This window comes from Equus quagga, chromosome 2 (genome assembly GCF_021613505.1).
Source record: "Equus quagga isolate Etosha38 chromosome 2, UCLA_HA_Equagga_1.0, whole genome shotgun sequence".
Taxonomy (NCBI): domain Eukaryota; kingdom Metazoa; phylum Chordata; class Mammalia; order Perissodactyla; family Equidae; genus Equus; species Equus quagga.
Window position 1 is genome coordinate 31,749,912 of NC_060268.1, and position 23,299 is coordinate 31,773,210.

The 23,299-nt window shown below is 44.0% G+C and overlaps 1 protein-coding gene across 9 annotated transcripts in view; it reads right to left on the minus strand.

Annotated features, from left to right (window-relative positions):
* The window catches only part of RYR3 (ryanodine receptor 3), a 484,984-nt gene that overhangs the window by 47,886 nt on the left and 413,799 nt on the right, over nucleotides 1-23,299 (minus strand). For all 9 annotated transcript variants that reach the window (XM_046653250.1, XM_046653245.1, XM_046653249.1 and 6 more), the window contains exons 66-71: nucleotides 19,360-19,680; nucleotides 16,502-16,742; nucleotides 9,311-9,398; nucleotides 9,106-9,198; nucleotides 1,351-1,521; nucleotides 991-1,050 (exon numbers count right to left, since the gene is read on the minus strand). In XM_046653250.1, coding sequence (XP_046509206.1) covers nucleotides 991-1,050; nucleotides 1,351-1,521; nucleotides 9,106-9,198; nucleotides 9,311-9,398; nucleotides 16,502-16,742; nucleotides 19,360-19,680 — 974 coding nt within the window. The remainder of the gene's footprint in view (nucleotides 1-990; nucleotides 1,051-1,350; nucleotides 1,522-9,105; nucleotides 9,199-9,310; nucleotides 9,399-16,501; nucleotides 16,743-19,359; nucleotides 19,681-23,299) is intronic.

Here is a 23,299-nt window from a genome sequence, read left to right on the forward strand (position 1 = left end):
ATTCTTTAATGGTGGTGAATTTCCTTTCATGCCTTGTATTTTTTTTTTTTTAATATGAGCTTATCTTCAGGAGGAGTTTTATATAATGGTATCTTAGCCCACATTCTACAGGGTGGAAACTCTCCAAGTGGTTTTATAGTTGTCTCTGCAGGAGTTTCATGGTTTTCACTGGTTCAAGGCTAATTTTTTATGTAAATTTCTTGCTCTGTATTTGTGCACACCATGGGTAACTAGGTCCCATATTCCTCTTCTTTTAAGGTTATTAGAAACTCTAACCCCTAACATACATAGCTGGTCCAGAGAACTCTGCCAGTTTTCCCAACTGCATCAACTTCTCCTCATTGCTGTGACTTACAGCATCTTCTTTTTTCTGGCTCTTAGGATTTCTTTTTACTGCCTTTTTTTAGAGCATATTTTTTCCCCACCATTTCTATATGTTTGACTGGAAAGGAGAGGTTGTGTGTGTCAGTGTAGTCTTCCATCTTAGGGCATAATGTATCTGAGGAAAGAGTTGTTCAGATTTGCAGGCTTGGAAAGATCTCAAATAGTCTTAAAATCAAAATATGTCTCGATTCTTTTTGGATTATATCAACTCAGATACAAAGCTACTTTGTTTCCAAATCTCTAGAGCAGGAGGTGCCAAAACTTCCCCAGGTGTCCACTTCACTGTTAAACAAGCCTCACAGCCAGTAAATCCTGAGACCTACTCTAACCCCTCTGCTACGGCTGGATGTTCACAGAGTGGGAGGTGGGAAGACAGCTTTATTAAATGCCTCTTTGCATCCTGTCTGTAATAGCAAAGGAAAGAACAAAAATTAAAGGCAAAGAAACAAAAATTAAGGACAGAGAGCTAGTCCTACTGATTAAACACAAGTACTCTGAGACTGTTTTTAGAACACATTTAAAAAAACATGAGGAACTAAGTGGGAGGATGGCACCCTGCAGCTGGAAGGAAAACTGTGTGAGCTCATTGTCTTCCCGCTGCATCACCTTTTCCTGCAAGTGCAAGTTATTCCGCAGATGTTCCTTCACCTCTTCATCTGTGTCCTTCTGTGGAAAGAGATGTCAAATGTTATTCCTAGAGGTCACTATAGAAATGTAAAATAGGGTACAGGGATGTACGGACAGCCAATGACAGTTTTGCTGGGATCTTTATTATAAGAACGAATGCAGAGAAATTACAGAGAAGTGTCCCAAAAGGGATGTACTAACTCCCAAAACAGCTTTCAAGATGAGGGTGTGCTGCCTCTGTGCACCTTGGTTTCATCTGCCACCCAAGGAGGAGGACTAATGAGCACCTATCACCACCACCTGTATTATATGCTCAGCCAAAGCGGATGGGCAACTTACATAGCTGTATCGTGATTTTGCAAGGGAGATCAGCTCCTGATCGCCTGGGGTGCACATGTTCAAACCAATGGGCAGCATTTTCTTGAGTGCAGCCACGATGAGGGAGGTCTGGATGGAATACAAGTCTCCCCTCCGCTTTGTCTTCTTCCGTTCCTGGTCCTGTCCTCCAGACTAGGAGATGAGGTTGAAATAAACAGAGGGGCTCAGTGATTCTGAAAGGAACTGCCTCACCTCAGAGGCAGCCTGCCTCCTTGTGGCCCTGTCAGTACAGGTCGGGCCTTACTATATTTCAAAGGATAGTAAAAGGAGTGTTTTCAACCAGGTGGCCATAAAACACTGGTCCTGACCCTGAGCCCTCTCCTTGTGCACATGCTCACAGAACTACGCCACCAGACACACGTCACGGACACCTACAGTCTTTGCTGACTCACTTCTGGACTGAATGAACAAATAAGCTAGTGTTTTTCAAAAAGAATGATTTGATAACTGACAAAATGACTCTGGAAATGAACTGAGAATCCTGATGCTGGGGGCTCAGTAAACAAGTGAAAGAGCATCTCCCATAGAACAACTGCTCTGTTGCCAGGGCTGACACTAGTGTTTTGGAGTACCAGCATCCCACTCAGCCTCCACCTCGAGGCAATGTAAACTCGCCCAGGAAAAGGGAAATCCAAAAGCAGGGCTGCTCTGGGATCTGGCTGGGGGCAAGTGAGAAGAAACACTGGAGACACGAGAGAATGGAATTCCTCAAGAGTCCGCCCCTCTTTTGCTGATACCTTCTCGTCCCTTTCAGGGAGAGCTCATCCAATGAAGTAGCAGGTTTCAGAGAAGAGTCCAACGCACTGGGCTGAGGCTACCAACAGAGAACCCTCAGTGTCCCCAACACATGGTGGCTACAGGTGGGCTCAAGGAGACCAGGCGCTGCAGTGGCCCAATTTTCATGATGTCAGGCTCCAAAAGAGCAAAGCTGCCCACATGGTACCTCATTTGCAGGACTTGGCCTCAGCTGAGCGGGCAGTTGCTGGAAGTATGGGAGGGCTGGGTAGCCAGGAGCAGAGAGTGAAGTCAGGGACCATGAGGGAGAGAGAGATGGCGCTCACCAAAGCTTTGCTTTATGAGGTGCCCATGAGTATTTGCAGCAACGAGGTGGCAGTGTTGCAGTTTACAGTGACATACAGACACAAGGCGGGGAGCAAGGGGGAGGCCAGATGCCTCTCCTGGAACCGGCATGTAAGACCTGGGACCCTGAGTTGGCACAGAATTCATTTTATGAGAGATTGGCTTTCTGAGAGAAGAGGAGGGTCAGAACTAACACTGCCTTGGTACTGATCTCTTTAAATTAATTTCCAAAGTGTGAAAGAGGTTCATAATTATTAATAGATATTCTTAAAATGGATATGATTTCTTTCACCCAGTTTGTGGTGGCTGTACCTTCAGGTGGTTACATCACAGAAACCACAGCAAAGCCCCCGGCTGGTAAAACCCAGCCTGGCCAAACACTGCCAGACAATCTTCTGGGTGCAGAGGCACTTTGTGCTTGGTACTACAAAACAGCAGGTCAGACCCAGGACGGCAGTGGGAGGGGCAGTGAGAAATATGAGCAGGGGGAAGAAACGAGGCTAAGAGGAGGAGGCTTCTTGTGTTCTAGAACATGGCAGAAATCTGACTCCCACAAAGACCGTGAGAGTTCTATCATTTATTGAGTGCATGCTACATTTCTTACTCATTTTTCCATCAGGTATAGAATTCTAATGGTTCTGCCCAAGAAAAACTCATTTACAGTCTACATTTACCCTTGAAAATGCCTCAAATCATCCATAAAGGATAGAACATGGTTTTGTGTATAAATACTATGAGGTATCGTATACCTACAAATGTAAAAGGTAAATAGTAATATGTAGTATACAATCGAGTAAATATACAAAATGTAAATATGTGGATTTGATAAACAATTTAAGTAATTTCTTGCTATTTTATTTGGCCAATCTCATGTTGTTCTAATTACAAATGCTGCATATACGATGTGACTCCAATGTGACTGCTACTTAAATAAAGCATTTCGAATCCTCCCAACAACTCTGAGATATGAACAAGTCAGTTTTATAAATGAAAACATAATGCTCAGGGAAGTTAAGAGATTTTTCCAAGGTCACACAAGAGGTAAGTGTTTGAGCCAGGGTCCAGACTCAAGTCCATCTGGCCATGGCTCCATTTTCCTTTTCTAACTAAGAGCGGCATGTGACTGGTTCCTGTGTGTCTCCCTTTCTCTGCCACATACCTCAGGGCAGAGGGCTTGGGACAATGGCAGCAGACACACATTGATAAAGAGATGGAGAAATATTTCTAAGTAATAAGCTGTATAGGCCACCAGAAAATTGTCCCAGGGTTTATCCTACCACATGCACATTTTATGCAAAAAGTCATGGCTATTTGTTGATTTCAAATCCTTGAGTTTAGTCTTTGGAAAACTCTTTTTGAATCATGAGAACCTTGTACAAGAGGCAAAAATGTATAGAGAGAAAGGGCTGGGACTGCTGACAGTAAATGGGACCCTGGTGGCCCAGCAGAGGAGTGAGTCTCCCGTGCTAGCCAGCCCTGTCAGCGTCCCTATCTCTGTTATGTGCTGGCTGCAGAGTGGGCAGCTGGGGATGGGAGCAGAGATAGCAAGGAGACCTCAGGTAGGGCGAGGCTGGGCTGGCTTCCCTGGCTTCCCCATTCCAAGGGTGGGTAGGCCTACATTCATTCTGACAGGCAGTTGTCTTCCCTGGAGCAGGCCTGGGGGACCTCCAGGTGAGGAATGCTTCTGTACCACCCCCATGGTGATCACAGTGCAGAGGGGGCCAGAGCCTGGCACCTCTACTACTAGAACAGAAAAGACACGTCATGCATTTGACCTGTACCTTTACTTGCATGGCCTGTGTGGAAAGACAAAAGAGAAGAAACAAGGAGAAGAGTCGGTCAGTAAAAGAAGGGGTCCAAAGCATTAGGTAGCACATGTTAGTCATAGCTTCTCAGCCCACACAACAGAAACTCAATCGTTCTGGAGGCCAGTTGAGCATGGTATGAAGAGTGAGCAGGAGGTTAGGATGGAGGCTAATTTAGTCAAAAGGATTTACCCCCAGACTAAGCAATGCACCGGGGTGAGGTTAGCTCAGAGACCAGCCCTCCAGAGTGTGACTCTCAGCCCCAGGTGGTCTTCAGATCTGGCCACCCACACGAACTCTTAGATCTAGAGTCATTCCCCTCCCACTTCCCTCCTCTCTCCCGGGTGGGCTGCAGACAATCTGCCATGTAACCAAAGACCCCAATTTTCTTCCTTCCTTCCACCCACCACATTATCACCTCCAGCAGATCTGTGGTTACCAAAAGAGAGGCAGAACTGAGCTAAGGGGCAATTGCGTGTGCTTTTGCTAAAAAACAGTTTAATAAAAAAACACTAGGAACATCCAAAGTGGTTCAGGACTACCCTACAGCCCAGAACAACGGAGCATCTCCCTTCCTGTGTTGTGACCTTTAAATATACCTTAGGTCAAAGGCTCCTACATGCTACAGGTTCTAATTTTATTCTTTTCTTCACATATTGCTAAGATCAGTTAACTCAATGCATTTTCCTATGCTGGAAATGCTTTTTTTTTTTTTTTTCCAAAGGTAGCTGAAACTTTTTATTTTCCAAACAGAAATTTCTGAATTCCTATACCATCAAAATCATTTCACTTCCTGACACTTTATCACCAGTAGTTTATGATCAAACAGAGGATTTTATGTGTGAACTGAAGGAAAAAACATAGATTCTTCAGGGAAAGGGAGTTTGGGGAGGACACACACGTGGTGCTGGTGTGTTACACTGAGACAGCCCAGGGCGAGGGCAAATCTGCTCCGTGTGAAGTTCTCATCCCCACTGAAAGTCAACCCAACATGAGACATTGAGGGGAAAGGAGAATTTCCAGAAGCCAACCTGAGAATGAGAAAGCAAGAGAAAGACAAAGGAAAAGAAGGAAGAAGGGCAGTGGGAGAAGCAGGGAGGGATAGAGAGAGAGAGAGGGAGAGAGGGAAGGGGGAGAGGGAGAAGGAAGAGGAGGGAGGGAAGAGGAGGGGAAGGGAGGGAGTAGAAGGGGAGGAAAGGGGAGGGGGAAGGAGAGGGGAGGGGAAGGGAGGGTGAGAAGATTGGGGGATGGAGAGGGGAAGGAGGAGGGAGGAAGGAGGGGATGGAGAGGGAGGGGGAAGAGGGGGAGAGAGAAAGGGAGGTGGGGGGCAGGGACCAGAGCTACACAAATGCAACAGCAAAGGGAATATAAATAAAAGTGACAAAAGGTGGGAGGTGGAGGGAATGAGAGAGAGGAGAGTGAGCAGCAGGGGAGACTGAAGCAATAAGCAAACCCACACATGTAGTTCTGAATACCCGTGAAAAACTCAAAGCTGTCTTCTAACATCTTCCCTGTTCCTTTTCTATACATTGAAATCAAACTCAAGAGGTGCGGTGGCTTTAAACAACAAGGCACACTAATATTTCCTGCATCACAACTCTTTCATTGTTTACAGTCTTGGCCAAGGAACTGGCATTTCTTAGGCTAAACACGTTCTAACTTACCATTCCCCTCCGAGGAAGCTGCTGCCATTTTTCCAGAAAACAAAACAAATTTAAAAACAAAACAAAAAAACACTTGCTCAGCTTAGTTACGTTTAGTTTAAAATATATTTACAAACCGGTGTTATATAAACAAAATATACAATGAGCTCTCCCAAAACTCTGTTGCAGCTGCCAGAAAAATAACACATCTTTGAACGGATCTTCAATTAATCAAGTGTGAACAGTGTGGCCCACTGTATATTTTTTTCCTGCTTCCTTTCCATCTGCAATGGCGTGTGCAGTGTGTGTGGGCATGCAGCATTCCAGGACACATTTCTCTGCAACAGCTGCCATATGCATGAGGCCAATTTCATTTATACAACACCAGAATTTAGTTAAGATTGGAGATGAAAGCAAGCACAGGTGACAGGTGACCACTCTGATCAGGTAGGAGAGAGAACATCTAATTTCAAGGAGGCGAAGCAATGGGGATTCAACTGATAATAAGGAAGAATACTCCCTCCCCCCTCTCTCAATATGTAGTTCTAGTTCTACATCCAAAAAATACCAGAAATGGCTATAACGTGCTGTTTATTGGAGGCACGGTATCTCTGTCTGAAATAATATGCTGCATTTATCTCTATCCTAGAGATGCAATTTAAAACTGACTTTTATTTTTTTTATTTTTTTATTTTATTTTTTTTAAAGATTTTATTTTTTCCTTTTTCTCCCCAAAGCCCCCCAGTACATAGTTGTATATTCTTCGTTGTGGGTCCTTCTAGTTGTGGCATGTGGGACGCTGCCTCAGCGTGGCTTGATGAGCAGTGCCATGTCTGCGCCCAGGATTCGAACCAACGAAACACTGGGCCGCTTGCAGCGGAGCGCGCGAACTTAACCACTCGGCCACGGGGCCAGCCCCTAAAACTGACTTTTAAACAGAGCATCCTGGTAGAGTTAGGAAGAGTCAGGTGGTAAGCCCATTCTACAGGTTGGTAAACTGGGGCCCAGAGGAGGAGTTAAGTGAATGATGCATGGTCATACCCCCAGTTAAGAGCTGGGCCAAGGGTGGGGCTTAGCTTCCTTTCAGTCTCTAGTCCTATTTACCACTACGCTTTGTGTCTCGACTGAGGCAACAAGAATAATATCAATAATTGTTACCATGAAGAGTATGGCCAATATTATTTAATATTTAGGGAGTGTCCTCACATCCATCACAATGCAACTTTGATCCTTTCCCTTGTGGCTCAGAAAAAGATGGCATACAATGTCAATGGAAATGAAATGAAAGCATTTGCTCCTGTAGACTAACCTTACCAACAGGGAAGATGCACAGATTCTGGATATGACAATCCTCTGACAAGACAAACATACACTTTTCCTCATACAGTGATGTGAATGACAAAATTTCATGTTAATTTGTTAGTAGGTTAGTTTTGAAATGTTATGCTCTGTCACCTCATCTCTTTCCAAGCGTAAACCCAAGGACCCTGAGTGTCCACTCATCACCAGAAGGTTGAGATGTCTTTACCATTTCTGCTCATCTGGGATCCAAATCCTTACATCATAGTCATTTCCATTGGTTTGCTGCCATCCACTGACAATAACAATGGATGTTAGCTGGTTCAGTCCTGAGCCAATGGCTCCACCCCAAGTTGAAGGTAGCATGGAATCTGTCTGGGATTTCCTGACTTGCTGTAGGTGGATGGGGTCAAAAGATAGCCTATGATAGTTGTAAAAAGACCCTTTGGAGGAAACTTAAGATAAATGTCCAGGGATTGGGAGTCTGAAAAACCCTACCTTATAAACCTCACATGAGCAGCAGATGGGTTTGCCAAAAGTTGAATGCAAAATGAATTTTGGAAAATCAAATAAAAATTATCTAAAGCAAAACCTACCATAAGTAAGGTTTATTTGAAGCAAAGATTCCTCTTGAATGTGAATATATAGTTTTGACCTCTATATGTGTATGTGCACAATTTTATTTATCAAATTTTATTAAGCACTGTATACATGGAAGGTTCAGAGTGGCTGTAGCTGACCAGAGCTAGCCACATAGGGTGAAGTTTTGGGTGCTAAAGTTTTCATTCTTGGTGTCATATCAGTCCCATGTCTGCAGCTCCACATACACAGGTCTTCCATCCCAAATGGGTATTTGGAAAGATGCCCCAAAGGCTTTGCTACAAACCCATGATTGTCATCTTTCCAGAAATGATTTTCACTTCTGAGGGGTCCCCATGCACACTCCACCTTCATGTTCCTCAAAGGCAGCACTGTACCAGCAATGAGAGAGTTGCACATCTCAGGCATTCCATGTCAGTCACTTATACTTGACATATACAGTCAACCCTCATTGAGGCACACTTCTCAAGGGAACAGAGCCAAGGGTAAGCCATAACAGCTGGTGACAAAACATCACATTTATGTTAAGTCTTGCTTTTGTACGTACACCTGAAGGAGTGTGTCTGAGAATTCTCTCCAATTAAAACAGCAAAGCAGAGCTGACTCAGGAGGAGCGGGAGGCCAACCCCCAACAACTCTCCCCCTCTCCCCTGGCCCACTCCCAGCCCCATGCCATATTCCTGCTACAATCCTCCCTATAGGTTACTCTTTTTTTTCAGACAGATGTCTGGTATGCCCTCTTTCAACCACTTCCTGCAGGAGATGGACAAATGTTTGGGTTTCTGAATGCAAATCACATGGAAAAATAAACAGAAGGCATTAAGAGGTCAGCACAACTGAAATAAAACAGCTACTGGATGTTCCAGATAGGAGGAAAACAAGTACACTGTAAGAATATGTCCTAACAAACTCTTCCAAGCAAGGTACTTTCGTCATAGCTAATCAAAACGTGGCTCTAAGCGCGTGCATTTTTGTAGCTTCACAACACAGGAAGTAGTTCTATTTTAAAACAACTAACAGCAGCCTTTGTTGGGAAGACCTCTCGAATGCCTTAGGCAAGTCTTGAAACTTAAACTTTTTAACATACAAGCAGCTATTTCATAAAATGTGATGACCATGCTTATTTGAGAGCAGTTTCTTCTGGCTCATTCTCAAAGAAACAACAGTAGAGACTGTTGGTTTTCGTGGTTTGACCTAAACGCACTACGGAGCTAACCCCTTCATACATCCAAGATTCAGAGCTTAGGTCAAGGGTGAAGAGTCTTTGAAATTGATTGCTAAGGACTTACTTTTGACATCTTGCTTTTGCTGTCTCCGGTTAAAAATGCCAAGTTGTTGATTTCATTCTGAATGACAAAATTTTGCTCTTCCCTCTTGAAGTTCTAGGTTTGGGGGGGAGGGCGGGGAATAAAAAAGCAAACATTACAAGAAAGTTTTCTGAGGTCTGGGCCTTTCCCAGCCATCTCTAAAGCCAGGGCCTACATGTGTCCTTACATGAGATTTACACCACAGGATGAAGATCTCGGCCACCATGCGGAAGAGCTGGTCAGAATAAGCATCGGGGCTTTTGAGCCAGTTAGATCTGAGTTGAAAAGTAAATGAATATGCATATGAAATTCAGTAATGATTAAAACAGTCACACTCTAAAAACTATACCGACATCGGATGCACACATTTATCCAGATAAAACCGCATTCCCATACGAAGGCAATCTTCAGAGAGACTCAACACCAATACAATGCTTATAGGCATATAATTGTAGATACTTCTGAAGGACCTACAATAATCATTTCCATTTTACCAAAAGATTCAAGGATTATCTTAACAAACAGATGTCAGAAATCAACATTTCAAAATTGTCAAAGGTAGGTTTTTTCTTCCTTAAACTGATAAGGTGATTAAGGTTGCACACCATCTTTTGGGACAGGCTTCCTCTAATCCAGAAGGCTAGCAAGACCAGGCAAGTCTTGGTCACCATGACGTCTAATCTTGTCATTGACAATTGTCATTGTCAAACCTCTGAAATTCTGAGCACTCTATAAACAGCTCAGGCTGCACCCCTTTCCCTTTCAAAGTCAATTTTATGAATGCAATTTGTAAGATAATATGTTTTTCACTGTTATTTGAAGTTTACGGATAGAGACCAAACATCTCCCATGCCCTCTGAAATGATTTAGAAATTCCCCATAAATGTTACTCCTCTTTTTTTTTTTTTTTCAACCAGGCTAGGTTAAGAAATTTCGTAGTGGCAGCAAGACAGATAAATTGCAGTAGAATTCAGTCATTTCCTTAAAGTTGTCTTGCCCCTAAGTATCTTACACATTTGAATCAAATTATATTTTGAAAGGGTTTGGTGAGTTGCCATTTTCAAATATCTGCATAGAGTGACACAGGTGAAGTTAAATTGTCTGTCGTCTTTCTTAGGTTAAACAAAACTTTGGCTCTTATGAGTGGCCTGAAAAACCCAATGTTCCTTGACACATGCACGGTAATGGCTATCAAAAGCCAGTTCCTTAAGCCCTAGGACATCAGACTGAATTGCCCTGAGCAGCCTGTACCTTCTGCCCACTCATGGAGAGCACAGCTAAGGAAGAAAGGTGAAGACTCGTGAGGTCAAGACCACCTTCGGATCCCTCTCTCACCATCTCAACTCCTTACTGCCCTGAGTTCCAGTTTCACAGATGTTCTTGTCTAATCTTTCTTGTTTTCTACCTCAACTAGCCTCTCCTTTATATAGTAGACACTATAGGTCGTCTACCCAACATTGACTCTCTTCTTCCTAAGGAACAAAATCCCGTTTTATTCAAGGAACCATTGTGCCCTGCTGAAGATCACATTCCCAGCCTCCCTTGAGAGATAGCCATGTAACTAAATTCTGATCAATGATGGAAGTGGAAGTTGTTGGATGGGCCTTCTGGAAAAGCTCTAAAAGGGATGAGAGATAGCTGAAGGTGTCCTTTTGCCTTTCCCTGATGCTTTCCTACTTCCTGCCTGGAATGAAAATATGATGGCTCTAATTCTAATTGGCATATTGTACCATAAGGTAACCTCGAGGATGGAAACCAATCTATCTTCCAGAGGATGGAAAGACAGAGAAGTGAGGGTCTCTAATGAGGAGCAACCACACTAGCCTTGGATTGGATATCTCTGGACTTGTTTTATGTGTGAGATTTAGCTTCTAATTTCTTTAAGCCACTATGATCAGGTATCCATTACTAGCATCCAGAGGCAATCAAGCTTGAGACTTGAGATGGGTAATGCTTTTTGATTCCTTTCACATTGATTTTTCAGGAGTGCTTTTTCAGGGTCAAGCGTCTAGTTTTATCAGAAGTGCCAGCTGTTCCCTCTTTAGTGTTTTGGTTTAAATGAGCTTCCTAGGTTTGCACTATGTCTTGAGTGGGAAGAGGCGAGGGGTCATGTCCTGTCCTGCCAAGGAAATGTTCAGCCACAGGGACTGAGTAACAGGAGCACTGAAAACAAAATCTTAGGTAAACATTTCCTCACAGGAGAAAGAGGAGGATTTTGATACCTCTGCCTTCACATGGGAATGCAGTTTCAGCTGAATGAATTCTGTTTTCAACACCCTTCTTCTTCTTAGAGATAAAAGCAAATCTTTACTCTTGATCTCTAGTGAGGTCTTTTCTTCAGGTTCAGAGTGGTGGGCGTGAATGAAGAGGATCTCATTAAATGTTTTCCCCCAGGCACACAACCTCTGGGCACCTCTCTCAAACTAGATTAAGATGGTATTTGCAGAACAGAAGATGCTGACCTCACCTCTCTTACTTGCCCATATTCTTTCTACCCCCAAATGATTAACCAGACTCGTCTCCTCCCTGCTCCCAGTCTTCCACAGAATTCAGCTCTCTCTCAATACTCAGACACTTGATCCTTTTGGAGGTACTTAACTGATCTGCCGGTTTCTTTTACCATCTGCACTGTGTGCTGCTAAAAGGCAGTCGGAAAATGCAGGGCTGTACGTCGGAAGAAAGCTGGATTTAGAGGCAAAGATCTGTGGCGGTGATGGTAGAAGCAACACAAGTGGATGAAATTACCGAGCATATTAACAGAAAATACGAAGCATAAGAATCAAATCTTGGGGGCTGGCCCCATAGCCAAGTGGTTAAGTTTGTGCGCTCTACTTCAGCGGCTCAGGGTTTTGCTGGTTTGGATCCTGGGTGTGGACATGGCACCGCTCATCAGGCCATGCTGAGGTGGTGTCCCACATCCTGCAACCAGAAGGACCCACAACTAAAATATACAACTAGGTACTAGGGGGCTTTGGGGAGAAGAAGAAGAGAAGAAGAAGGAAAAAAAAAAGAATCAAATCTTGGATGACAGCAAGAATAAGGAGAGCTGGACTTCCATTTTTAAAATGTCGAGTTACCAGGTTTTCAAAGTAAAGCCATGCTCCTCTGTTCATGGTCAGGATGTCCGAGTCAGAGGGAAGAGCTTATTTCTGCCTTGCTCCTAAGTGCCCTGTAGAGGACACAGCCTGAGGCAGTCACTGCACAGGATTTACTTGGATTCCCTCCAACAGTGTGAGAGATGGGTTTTCACCAAAAATCACACTATTTAAAGTTGTTCATTTCTATGTTCCCAGCATTTCTGATTTCCAGAAAGAAGCTGAGAAGCCATTGCCTCATGTAGGGAGATTTGTTTAACCTTCATTGACTTGTGTCTCCTGGCACGAGGAGACAGAGAGTTGATTTTCTCTGCTGATCACACCACGCCTGGAGTTCTTGCTCTTTCGGGGTCAACTTCAGGCTGAAGACTGACCTACAGAAGTTTCTCTTCAGAACAGTGTTCTCGATGGTGAAGAAACTTGAAATACTGCTGAGGTTTACTATGATGTGGAAAACAGGAGGAGGACAAGACAAGATGGTATTCTTTGATATTTGAAGAACTGCCACAAGGCAGAGTGCAGTAGTTTTGCATGGCTCTAAAGAGCAACCTCAGAGCCGGTGGCTGGGAGTTACAGATTTAAGCTCAAAATGGTTCAAACTGTCTGAAACTAGAATGGGAGTGCACACTGCAAGGCTGTACCTGTCGTCTATAACTGTGGCGGATAATCAGAGGCCAGGAAAAAGGAAAGGGGTATTTATTCATCTAGTTAGAAGTAAGAAGTAAGTTATTCTCTAATATTCCTGCCAACTCCACAACCCCATAATTCTAAGCCAGCTAATTCTTTTGGGTGAAGAAAGGACCTGAAGAAGGAAAAGGCACCCACATTGGAAGGAAGTATTTCTAAGCAAGGCTCAGATGGCCATAATGCTCCCCTCCCTGGTGTTCAGGGAAGAATGCGTTGAAAAGAGGGGATGAATGAATTAATGATGATCTCAAAGACTCCCTGACATTGCCATTTTTAGCAAGTGTCAAACACTGTGTAAGTGGAACACACTCTCTCTTGAGTCTTGATCGTCAATAGTGACAAATGCAATTAAAGAGCTATTCCAGGAGCAACCTTACTCCACTTTCATCTCAAACTCTGACAAATTCCTTCTCTAAACTTCTAACATAATTATGTTATCAGAAGTGACTAAAATGATGACCCTCAAAGCAGGGTTTCTTTTGAGAAAGTGATTAAAATCTCCCATAGATAGGTAAGAGATTTTATATATATACATATATATATATATATATATAGTGTGTGTAAGGTATTTATTTTGAAATGTGAAATATAAGTAATCTTAAGTAAATTATTTTAAATAGTAAGCAGAATTTATCTGATAAAATAAATACTAAAATGGCCAGTTCCAGACCTATTCCCTACCCACGACAGAATGGCATACCATTCAAAGAGTTAGTAATGTTCCACAAATATTCTTAGGTCCTTTCAATATCTACAGTGGAATATTTTAAAATTAAACTTTCCCAAATTTATATTTTAGGCCTTTAAACTTTAAAAGGGTTAGGATAATAAAAATAGCTATTTGGTCTTTGCCCTCATTGGGACCAACAATCCTTTGTTCCTTTGCCTGTTCATGGACCTTAGCCTTCTATGTCCTCAGTTCCCTCATCGTCCAGCTTAAATTCCACGGTCAATCTTTATAATTACCCTTTTACATATACCCTCAATTCCCTAACCCATTTTTCTTTATCATATTCACTTTGTAAAACTCCAACCCCGGTTAAATCCAACTATTTTCCTACTCTGGGTCTGTACCTGATGGCTAAACTGGCTGGAGAAAACACAAGCTGCTGACAAGTCTCACTTGAAATTCATGACCACAGAGCCCAAATGGGGCCCTTAATGCTGCTCGGCAATCACACTGCACTTCCGTGGTCCATCTACTCTCCCACTCTCCCTGGCCACTGCCTCATATCTTCTCCTATTCCTCAAACCTCTAAACACCTTCTCCCATCCTCACTCTCAGCTGATGATCTTGCTTCCTACATTAATGAGAATGGAAGCAATCACTAAAGGACTCCTACAGACCTCCATCCATCCATATATATGGATGGAGGTATATGTATGTATGTATGTATGTATGTATGTGTGTGTGTGTGTCTATCTACCAGCCTCAGCATCCATGCTCCCTGCCCTCCTGCTTGTTCCTATGGATGAACTATCTAATGCTGACCCTTTGCTTGCTCAAGGATATTGCTTCAGAAATTCTCTCTCTCACTCTTACACGATCAATTTCCTCTTCTCTATTGGATCTTTCCCATTCACAAAGAAACAAGTCAACAAGTCTCCTATCTTATAAACTCTTCTCTTGACCCTACGTCTGCCTCCAGCTAGCATCCCTTTCTCTGCTCCCCTTTATAGTAAAACTCCTTGGACGAGTTGTCTGGACTGCTGTCTCTAAGTCCTTTTCTCCCATTTTCTTCTAGTCCACTTCAAAGAGGTTTTCATTTCCATTGCTCCACTGAAACAGCTCTTGTCAAGGTCCCAATAACCTTCATTCATCATTCTTTCCTCCTGGAAACGCTTTGTGAAATTGGCACCCAGGACACAACAATCTGTTGGCTTCCTCCTGTCTCATTGGTTGCTCCCTCTCAGTCTCAGCCTAATTTGCTGTCCTTCCTCTTCTGCTTGACCTCTTAACGTTGGAGAGCACAAGGCTCAGTCCTTAGAACTCTTCTCTCTCCTCCTCAATCCTTTACCTATCTAGTCTCAAGGTTCTTAAATACTACGTATCAATATGTTGATGACTCCCAAATTCGTAACTCTACACCAGACCTCTCTTTGAATTCTGGACTCATATTCTCAACTGCCCACTAACATTTTCATTTTTATACTGAATAGGCAAGTCACATTTAACACGTCCAAAAGTGATCTCCTGATCTTCCCCTAATAAACTTCTGTACCCAACAGTTTTCCCTAACTCAGTTGCTGGAAACTCCCTCCTTCCATTTGCCCAGAATCATCTTTGACTTTCCTCTTTTCTTCCATTCCCAGTCTGGAAGTCCCAACGGCTCCACCTTTAAAATAGACCCAGAATCTGACGTCTTCTGGCAACCTTCATTGCTACTATCCTGGCCCCAGCCACTGATAACTCTGTTTTTCTTTTTCCTCTTTAATTGTGGAAAAATACACATAACATAAAATCTGCTATTAGTGACATTTAACACATTCACACTGTTGGGCAACCACTATCACTATCTAGTTGCAGAACATTTTCAGGACTCCAAAAGGAAACCCCAATCCCATTAAGCAGTTGCTCCTCATTCCACCTCCCTCCAGGCCCTGGCAACCACTGGTCTGCTCTGTCTGTTTGGATTATCATCAGCTCTCAACTGGATCATTGTGAGCCTCCCATCTGGTCTCCTCACTTCTTTATTTGCCCCATCCCATGGCCAGTGCTCAAAAAGTGAATCAGATCACATCACAGATTAGCTCAAAACCTCCACCAACTTCTCATCTCACTCAGAGTTAAAGCCAGAGTCTTTACAGTGGGCTCGAAGGCCCTGTACTCTTGGCCCTGTGTTGCCTCTCTGATCTCTCCCACTGTTCTTCCCACCCCTCACTCTTCTCCAGCTACACTGGACTCTTTGTGGTCCCTTGAACCTCCCAAACACACTCCTTCCTCTGGGCTTGCACTAGATGTTCCTTCTTTCTGGAACATCCTTCCCCAGACCCACATGGTTCCCAAGCTCATCTCCTCAGGTCTTTGCTCAAATTTCACTTTCTCAGTAACATTCTATTTAAATCTGTGACTCCACCCCACCCTGGTACTCCTAATTCCCCTTACTCTGCTTTGTATAATTTACGTATACATAAAGTATAGAAGTAAATATCTAAGTGTATAAGTACTTATTTTATTTATTGGTGCATGCCCCACTCCCCTGCCAAACTGAAAGCTCCCTAAGCCACACATCTTGGTCTGTTTTGTTCACTCCTGTCCCCTAAGGCCTGGAACAGTGCCTGACACAGAGTCGGTAATGTCCGTTGAATGAATGTGTGACAGAACAGCAGAGGGGCAGAAGTGGGTTACTGCTGCCCTTATTCAACCAATTCCCTTTTACCTATGGTAGCCTGTGAGGATGGAAGGGGTGGCCATTCCACTGACCATGTAGAATCAACTGGTCAAGAAAAGCCCTACCCAGAGCTCTTACACTAGGAATTTTTGGGGGGGTGGCATGAGAGGGCTCTGGTGGTGGCAGCCATGACCTCCCTCTCTCACTTGTCACACAACCCAATCATTCCATCCTGTGGCCAGGCTTCCCCAGGCCTCCCTGTACCTGTTGTTGTCCACGTAGCGGATCAGCATGGGGTAGAAGGCGTAGAGGTCTCTGCAGAGGACTGCGAACTCATCCAGGATGAGAAGCTCTGCCTCCTGAGTGTCACCTTTACTGTCGGCTTTCAGCTGCTCCTCCTCCTGCACGGTCTTGACGGCCTTTTTCTTCAGCTTCTCCAGAGTTGGGAGGAAGTGGCTTCTCAGCAGGCCAGGCCTGGCTTTGCTGATGATAGGCTGGGCATACACTGTGTTTGCAAACAAAAGGGCCTCCCGCTCATTTCACATAGTATAACAATTGATTTAAAAAAAAAAAAAAAAAAAAAAAAGGGATACTGAAAGGTGAAGCTGTGAAAACCCATCAGCTCAGAATGGCACCTGCTCCTTGTTCCCTGCCTTAATCTTCCACTTGGCACTTCCTTCTTATGAAGCCACAATTGGGAGGGTGGAGCTACAGGAGGAGGTCCCTATTCCTGTTCTGCTTGTCCCCTGCCACCCCTGAACTCCTCATGCATGCAAAGCATTTGCCACACCTCTTAGCTCTTCACAATAGACTATCTTGTATCATTTTATAGCACGTTCATGTTGGTTTTGGCTCATTAGCTGGATTATAAACTCCTTGAAGGAAGCCTTTTGTTCATAATAGCCAGCACTGTGCTTAGCCCAGAGTAGGCATTCAATACGATGCTTTCTGGTTATTTTATAGAAAAACTTGTCGTTAAAAATACATTAACCTAACCCCAGTTCTCAGTCCCCAACACTTGAGAACTGTCAACCTACTGCCTGGAGGCTCCTCTGCCCCCTGAGAAAGGCTGATGAGCTGTTTTCAGCTGTAGGGAACTAAGGGAGAGGCTGGGGAGGCCGCTAGAAGTCAAAGAGCAGAAACAAGCAATCAGGGTGTTGTGGGGCTATGATTCTGGTCCTCTTAAAGAGAAAGATAAAACCTACATGTCTTATCCTATTGCTCAAGTGGAATACCCTGTTGGTCCAATTCCCAATAAAGATCTGAATCAGAGTGATTATTAAAAAAATAAGTGAGGGGCCACCCCAGTGGCCCAGCGGTTAAGTGTGCATGTTCCGCTTCTCGCTGGCCCAGGGTTTGCCGGTTTGGATCCTGGGTGCGGACATGGCACCGCTTGGCACACCATGCTGTGGTATGCGTCCCACATATATAGTAGAGGAAGATAGGGACGGATGTTAGCTCAGGGCCAGGCTTCGTCAGCAAAAAGGAGAAGGACTGGCAGTAGTTAGCTCAGGGCTAATCTTCCTCAAAAAAAAAAAAAAAGTGAAATAAAATTAAGAAGAGTCATGAACCACTGACGATGTGTATAGTGTATGTTGTGTATTGTGAAGTTTCTTTAGCTTAGGGCATTTCAATTGGAAACAGCCTACATTCCAGCACTTTTCTTTTTAATGTCACTTTGCCTTATTTTATACTTTCCTAAAAGAGACTGTTTCGAAGGAGAAAGTGAAGGCAGCTCTCTGCTGAGATGCATTAACCAAGAAGCTGAAACTTGTGCTGGGATGGCTCACATTTCACGCTCTACCCTCACTGAGTGCACCTCTGCTTTTGACTTTGCCATCAAAATGGCTATTCCAGATGTGGGTGATTTGAGGTCACTATTTAAAATCGACTGTTTAGGCACCAAGAGTTAAGTGGCCCAGCTGATGAGATGTGGATTCACCTGTGGAATAACAGACCAAGTTCACTTTCTCTCAGCAGGGCTCCTGCTATGACATCTTTCCTCTCTGTACCTCTAGGGAGCTAAGGGAACTGACCCTTTGATCTCCTTCCTTTCCTTAATCCAGATTTACAAATTAGAGCTCCTCAACAAATTGCCTTAGTGTTAACACTATTCTCTGGCTAATGGGTAAGAAAGAAACATCTTTATTTACTCATTTGTTCACAGAGGCCTATACAGTCCAGTAGCCGTTAGCACTTAAAAGATTTATAATTCTGATCTCAGTTCATTTCAGAGACAGGAAAGGAGTAAGACGTTTTCTTCCTTGGTTTTGCAGAACATCATCCACTCCTGTGTCCAGGAAGGTAAATACCTAGGGTTGGGCTGATAGCTGCCTTTGACCTGGCCGCTGTGTTTCATGGTGCAGAAGTATATGGGTGAAGCTGTTATGGAGGAGTTGTCTGTCTAAACCATAGGTCCATCAAAGGCTACGACTTTGCCCTAGGTTCTATCTCCTCAGACTCTACTTTGACACAGAGGACACTAAATATTTATGGTTATTCATTTTCCAAGCCTTTCCTTTTTTTGAGGTTGCTTCAGGAACAGAAATCAGCTAACAACATTCATTTAGAGCCTACTGCATGCAAGGAGTTCTAGAGGAATATTAAAAAAAAAAAAGGACAAAGAAAAAACAAAGTGATGCTACTGTGAACCTAAATTAGACAGTGCCTTAGAAAGCATAAAGTGAAATACAAATGCTAGGAACTTACAGCACAGCCCAGATGGGAGTGAGTTTTATATGTGTGGAAAGCACACAGGATCACTTACCAAGAAAATATGGACAATTATTACTCTAAGAGCAAATGGGATTCCTAAGTAGTGAAAGCAAACAAAGCAATGATCATCTGAATTGGGTAGAGTTTATCAAGAAGGGCTTCCTGGAGATTCGAGAGGCCTGGATTAGTTGGGGAGTGGAGCAGGAACTTTAGCTTCAGGAAGCTCGACAAAGGAAGAAGTTGATTCTTTCTACTGTTAAGCAACTAAAGGGGTGGTGGGAAAGAACAGTTTAAAGATAGACTAGAGCTTGCTTGAAACCATCATGGAATCAACAAAAGAGATGAAAAGAGAATCCAGGCATCTTGGGCCCTAGGCCAGGGGCTGGGGAGAAAGGCATTGGCGGTACCTGCAATGCGCTTCATCCAGGAGGCCTCGTCGATGCCCAGGTTGTTGTTGATGATTTTCAGGATGTTGCCCAGGGTGACACTGAGGTGTTCAGAGGTGACCTTGGTGCACCAGGGCCCTGTGCTAGGGGGCAGATGCTCAGGCCCCCGCTCCCACCAGTAGGACAGGTAGTTGCAGAGCATGGGCAGGATCACCTCGATGACATGCGGCATCTCCGTGTACCGGGCCCCTGACTCGGCCAGGTCATTGATTTCCTTCATTAGGCCTTCCAGCTGGGGGACGTCAGGACACATCTCTTCCACCGTGTCTGGCATCCCCAGAACTGACCGAGAGGGTACAGGAAGAATGAAGGGACAGTAATTCAAAAGCATGAACGGTGCAACCTTCTCTCCCCCCGTCCCACCCTTCCTTTGGTCTTTAGATGTGAGTTTCTATCCCAGAACCTCATATGAGTGAGTGCAAGCTATGGAGGAGCTTCTGTCCTCCAGCTGTCTTGGAGAGACGGCAACTTCCAGAGGCTGGGTTATCTTGCTAGATGTCATATTCAGGTGAAAACACTTAACCAGAAGGTTAAAGCAGCATAACAGAGGCATGGCTGAGGGACATTTCATAAGACTTCAATGTGATAAAGCCAGTCTCTTGGCTTCTCCCTCTTCCCCTGCTGCCTGGGCCTTTGTGCGTCCCGCTGCAGCAAAGGCAGGACTAGGAGGAGAAAAGCAACTCATCAGTGTTTTGGTGTCAGTCATGGTTCAATTGCCTGGATCGTATCTGTACTGGTTAGACAAGGAAAAAGAAACCCCTGCATCAAATATTCCTTCAGCTGGACCAGAGATGACAACCGGTTGAAATTTTTGGGAAAAACCCTGCACTTGCATTGATTTTTGCATGTACAACAGAAGTTATTGGCAACCTGAGGCGACCTGTGCCAAGACTTCCTGTCAGTCACTTGAACCTTTTTATTTCTGAAGGCTTCTGTGCAAGGAAGAGTGAGTTAGTTTTATCTTTTCCTCACACTGAAGACTGAGGTCACTTCACTGAACAAGGAGAGACAGGATGAAGTGTCAACAGAGTTCAACATCAAACCGAGGAAGGTTGTCAGATACGAGAATTGCAAACAGAAGCAGCAGGGGATATCTGTCCTGTTCTCCTTAAGTTAAAGGACAGGACAAGACAGGAAGAGACCAGAAACATCTTGAGGTTCCTGACAGGTGAGAAGATAACAAGGGCTCTGAATGGAAGGACACTGGACCGTCTGAGAAAGAAGCACATACCTAAAGCTCTGTGGGGGCATCAGTTTATCCCACTGCTCCCCACTGAGTCTGCCCAGGCTGGGAGGCAGATCCTATGTAGACTCCACTCCCAGGCCAAACTTCTCACAATGGGCCAAAGCATCAGGCACCATGGGTGCCAGGGGGTCCAAGAAGCCACAGGAAAATGTGGAGCGTTCTCTTGGAATACCAATTCCACTAGATGATTTGAGGATGTTACTTTTGATATTAGGAGTCAAATGCAAAGTTCTTACGAATTTCAAAGGGCAAAGCAAAAGACTTCAAATAAAATTGTTTCTTTTGGAGGAAGATTAGCCCTGAGCTAACATCTGCCACTAATCCTCCTCTTTTTTGCAGAGGAAGACTGGTCCTGAGCTAACATCTGTGCCCATCTTCCTCCACTTTATATGTGGGACACCTGCTACAGCATGGCATCCCAAGTGGTGCCATGTCTACACCCAGGATCCGAACCGGCGAACCCTGGGCTGCCAAAGTGGAATATGTGCACTTAACTGTCGTGCCACTGGGCCAGCCCCTTTTAAAGATTTTATTTTTCCTTTTTCTCCCCAAAGCCCCCTGGTACATAGTTGTGTATTTTTCGTTGTGGGTCCTTTAGTTGTGGCATGTGGGATGCCGCCTCAGCATGGCCTGGTGAGCAGTGCCATGTCCGCATCCAGGATCCGAACCAGCGAAACCCTGGGGCACCGAAGTGGAGCGTGCAAACTTAACCACTTGGCCATGGTGTTGGCCAAATAAAATTTTATGTTCAGTAAATTGGGTTATGCCTGCAGGCCCTTTGCCACTGGGGTTACTGCTGGCTTGAGGTGTCTCTTTTCTAGATTATAGGTCCCTGGGAATTGAAGGGTTAATGAGTTAAGAGATGCCACAGCAAATTCTCTGGCCTTTGGGAATACTGGCCAGTTGAAAGGAACTGTATCGACTTCTCCCATGATTGGACCGTCTGGAGCAGAGATACAGAACAATCCTGGCTATCCTGGAGACAATGAATCGGCAGCTGAGATAAGCGGTTCCAGTGGATGGCATGTGCAGCTCCAAAGCAATGGACTGGGAGAAGACTTCCCACTGTGGAGCAGCCCCCATGAGGTACCAACATCCTTTCCTTAGTGATGACTCTGCTGCTATAACTGTGGCTCTTTGGTAAGCAGAAGGCTAAAGATCCCTCTTCCTTGGAAGTCAGGAGTGGACCAATGTCCTTTAAAATCCACATAATTCAAAAGGCCAGGAGCATGAAAGCCAAAGAATGTTGAACTCTTGTGATTTACAGCAGAAGGGAGTTACATGCGTCAGACATAGTCCACTGCTAATGGCGGTCATTTGTAGAGAACAAGTCTGGCCTATACTTTGCAGCAGAGCAACAAGAATCAGGGGTGATATCAACACAGGGGTCTGGGGAGACCCTCACAAACAAAATAATTATACACATACAGTGTCAGTAAATAGGTAAAGGCAGGGAAGTCAACTTTCCACCCTGAGGCTCTGCACACGGAATGATGCCAACTGCCACAGATGCAACTGAAGTTTACAATTGTTTGCTGTAAAATTATAAATGAGAAAGCTCAGGTGTGTGTGTTTAAATGTCACATCGGCAATACATCATCATAGACACTTTTTTTTAATAAGAAAAACAGAGTTGCTTGAGGTTGCTGCTCCAAAGTCATTATAATAACCTTTAAAAGTTATTTATATGTAATTGGTCCTTGAGTGGAAGAAACATTTGTGATTTAGATGGTGTTTTGTACTTCAAATGCCACATCACAGACCCACAGAATGAATGTGGCTGAGTTATCTACCTGAGAAACAGCCTCAGCTGGGTCCTATTAGAATCAGACACAAGACTGTTAGGGGATCATTAGAACACACTGTCCTTTCATCTTCTAGATCAATGATTCTCAAAGTAGGGTCCTCCCGCCAGCAGCGGCAGCATTGGCTGCAAACTTTGTTAGGCTCTACTAAAGCCAGACCTACTGAATCAGAACTCTGCAGGTAGGACTGAGCAAGCCTTCCAAGTGATTCTGATATATGCTAGGGTGTTAGAACCACAGAGTTAGATTCTAAAGCCCTATTTTCTTCACCACACAGCTCTTCCCTCAAGAAGATGGCACCAGAGAGAACCTCCTCTTTGCAGCATAGACAGACAGCTTACTTGGGAGCTGGACTGACTTCCTTTCAGGTTGATTATTCCAATAAGCGTTGGGAAAGTAAACTGCTAGTGACTAGGGTGTTTTGGTCAATCTAAGATTCTGATTAAGAGACCACTGACACACATAACCAAAGATTTATCTAGTTTTGAATAACTGGCACCTAATAGCATTAAACTTTTTCTAGGCATATGTTAATAACTTTTGGATGAGTCAGAAAATGCTCCAGGATCCTACAGGACAGAAGAGTTACTAATATAAGTAACTCTGCTGGCAAAACAACGGTCATTTAATAGAGATGTCCAATTGACTGAAGGCTTGATCAATCAGTTCATATTGCATTTCTAATGCAAAGGCTCCCATCATTTGTCACCCTATAAATCCATCCCCCTACTTAATTCCTCAGGCCACCCACTTTGTATAATGAATGAAGTCTACCTTCTTAGAGTCCATTAAGCCATCTGTCATTCTCTGGCTTCAGGCAAACCTGGTTATTCCAGAATACATATTCATG